General features: G+C 41.6%; 1 protein-coding gene across 1 annotated transcript in view; it reads left to right on the plus strand.

Annotated features, from left to right (window-relative positions):
• LOC135530990 (WAS/WASL-interacting protein family member 1-like) overlaps positions 1 to 2,004 on the plus strand; it is a 29,648-nt gene extending 27,644 nt beyond the window's left edge. Inside the window, 1 exon segment of the mRNA XM_064959151.1 lies at positions 214 to 2,004. Within this exon segment, the coding sequence (XP_064815223.1) occupies positions 214 to 266 (53 nt within the window). The 3' untranslated portion in view covers positions 267 to 2,004.
• The last annotated feature ends 368 nt before the right edge of the window (positions 2,005 to 2,372 follow it).

A 2,372-nucleotide genomic window follows, 5' to 3' on the forward strand; every position in this document is an offset into this window, starting at 1 on the left:
CAAGGGCTTTCCTCCCAGACCTGGGTCAAATACTTTGAAATTTTTGCGCTGTGCTTTAAAAATAGCAAGGCTAAATCAAGTGTTTTCTATATGTATTGATTTGTCCCAAATCTGTTTCCTCCTGAAAGTTTCCAGCCTGCCTTCAGAGTATCTTCCTGTCCTTGACAGCCTGCTTGACATGTCCACTTTATGTTCTTCTTCTTTCCTGTCCAGGTTCAGATAAAAAGTCCAGGGGTGCCCCGCCACTACCCCCTATCCCCAGGTGAAGCGCTCGTTTTTGGGATGTCTCCCTCCCTCCCTCCCCTCACATCCATTCCCTTCCCTCCATTCCCTCCTCTCCCCTCCCTCCCTCGCTTCCCTCCCTCCCTTCCTCTCCCTCCCTTCTCCTCTCCCTCCCTTCCTCTCCTCTCCCGCCCTTCTTCCCTCCTCTCCTCTTCCTCCCCTCCTCTCCCTCAGAGTACATGGATGTAAGTATGTCACCTCCACTGCCTCTGTCCGTGAGGCTTATAGCACCTCATGGAAGGACCATATTTGCAGTGGGACTCACGCAACCATGTGTTTCTGCCTGGAGTTGAGAAAATATTCTCATTTAACGAACAGCACTCCAAACCAACCAAAGTCGCAACAGAGGCTCGTTTTATAGGCTATGCATTTGGTTTTGCTCCACTATGTAGTGTTGAAACTGTATACTTTTGTTATCATTTTTCACTTTGCCTTTTTTTTTTTTCAATTCCGGATTGTTATGAAGGATCTTTGAGATTTAAGGGAAACAGTCTGTTTCCGGATGCTGTGCCTGTCTTCGCCAAAGAGCAACCGAACTATAGCATATCAGTTACAATATTCTAACCATCAAAGGGTACTTCTCCATACAGTTCATGTGCAGTTCACAGCATGCCTTGTCTTTGTTTTTACACGGGAGAGACAAAATGGACGCTTGTGTGTTACAGTATGCCTTGATTGAACGTTTTCTTTATGCCTTGAAAGAAAAAAGGTCACTCATGACAGTTGTTAGTTTAATTTTGTATGATTTGAGTTGTTGGGAAGGACTATTTGTTTTTATTTTCTAAGTTATCTATTTGACTATACAGTTACAGTATTATCTTCTGCTTCTGTACTACAGCTCTGGGACGTCTCCGCTACTTGATATTAACATCAAGCTTGTCTCAGAACCACTTGCAGAGTGACAATCTAATATTTGACCTATGAAAGTAAATCATTAAAATGTATTAAAATGTTACATACATGATCCTGAAGTTATGATATGAATGAGCTTGCTCATAGTCTATGCAAGTGTTTAATGTATGCAAGGAGGATATGAATATCAATCAAAATATGCTGGCTATATGCTGATGTGTGAGAGAAAAGTGCTATGTTTGGCCTCAGTGTTTTCTCTGTTCTGTATAGACGATAATATGCATTTCTGAATAGAGAATGGGGGGGGAATGGCAGGAGCATGTGTGTTTGACCAAGACAATCGGCTGCACTGGGACGTAGTCTCTTCCCACAGAGGCAGTGTCTCAGATACAACTTGCATTGGAGACTACCAGTCAGACCAAACAGCCAGAAACATCCAGCAGAAATGGAACGTTTTAAAAAGAAGACCATTAAAGTTGTGTGTTAGTTCCTCGTCGGGTGACAGACATAATGACTGGCGTTCCTTATGGGGACGTTTCTCTCTCTGTCTTCTTTCAGAATGTATTCTGTTTCTTGTTGCCTAGTTATCTCTGTTAACCCAGAAGTCAAATATAGCGGAGTTGGGTCAGCTACACGCAGAAACTGCCCACGGGAGATTAGTTCCCTATGACATTTACAATGGTACTGCAGAGTGCTTTATGCACTTTGGCTTCAAGGGAACTTTGATATATATATATTTTTTGATGCATTCAACTGCTTTTGTTTCTGCGTTTTTGAGTGTATTTTCTTCCTGATGCTTTTCAATGTAGAACAAAGCAAACTATTTCCAAATAGATTTTCTAAATAAAGCAAATAAAGTTGGAGTTGAGACTTCTTGTGTTCTCGTACAATATAAAAGGAAGTTAGTTGCTTCACTAACACTCTCAAACTACACTATTTTAGAATCTAATCCATTTTTCTTAGGGGGATATGCAGCGAGTGGAGTATTCTGGGTTTGTATCTATTTTAAAGGTGTCGAGTCTTAACTAATTCGTTGATTTATTGACCTAAATGTATTGATTTATTGACAGGTCTTAACTCACATTATAGAGACCTCTTGAGAGACCCTTACCAACGGCAGAGTGCGGTCGCTTTCCCACCCAATCAAAGCCGAGTATAGCTCCTCGAAACAACACACTTTGGCGACAATTGGATGGCTGGCTTGTCACTCATAATTTAATAATAATTTAGGGCGTTGA

Source organism: Oncorhynchus masou, unplaced genomic scaffold (assembly GCF_036934945.1).
Source record: "Oncorhynchus masou masou isolate Uvic2021 unplaced genomic scaffold, UVic_Omas_1.1 unplaced_scaffold_1477, whole genome shotgun sequence".
NCBI classification, from domain to species: Eukaryota; Metazoa; Chordata; class Actinopteri; order Salmoniformes; family Salmonidae; genus Oncorhynchus; species Oncorhynchus masou.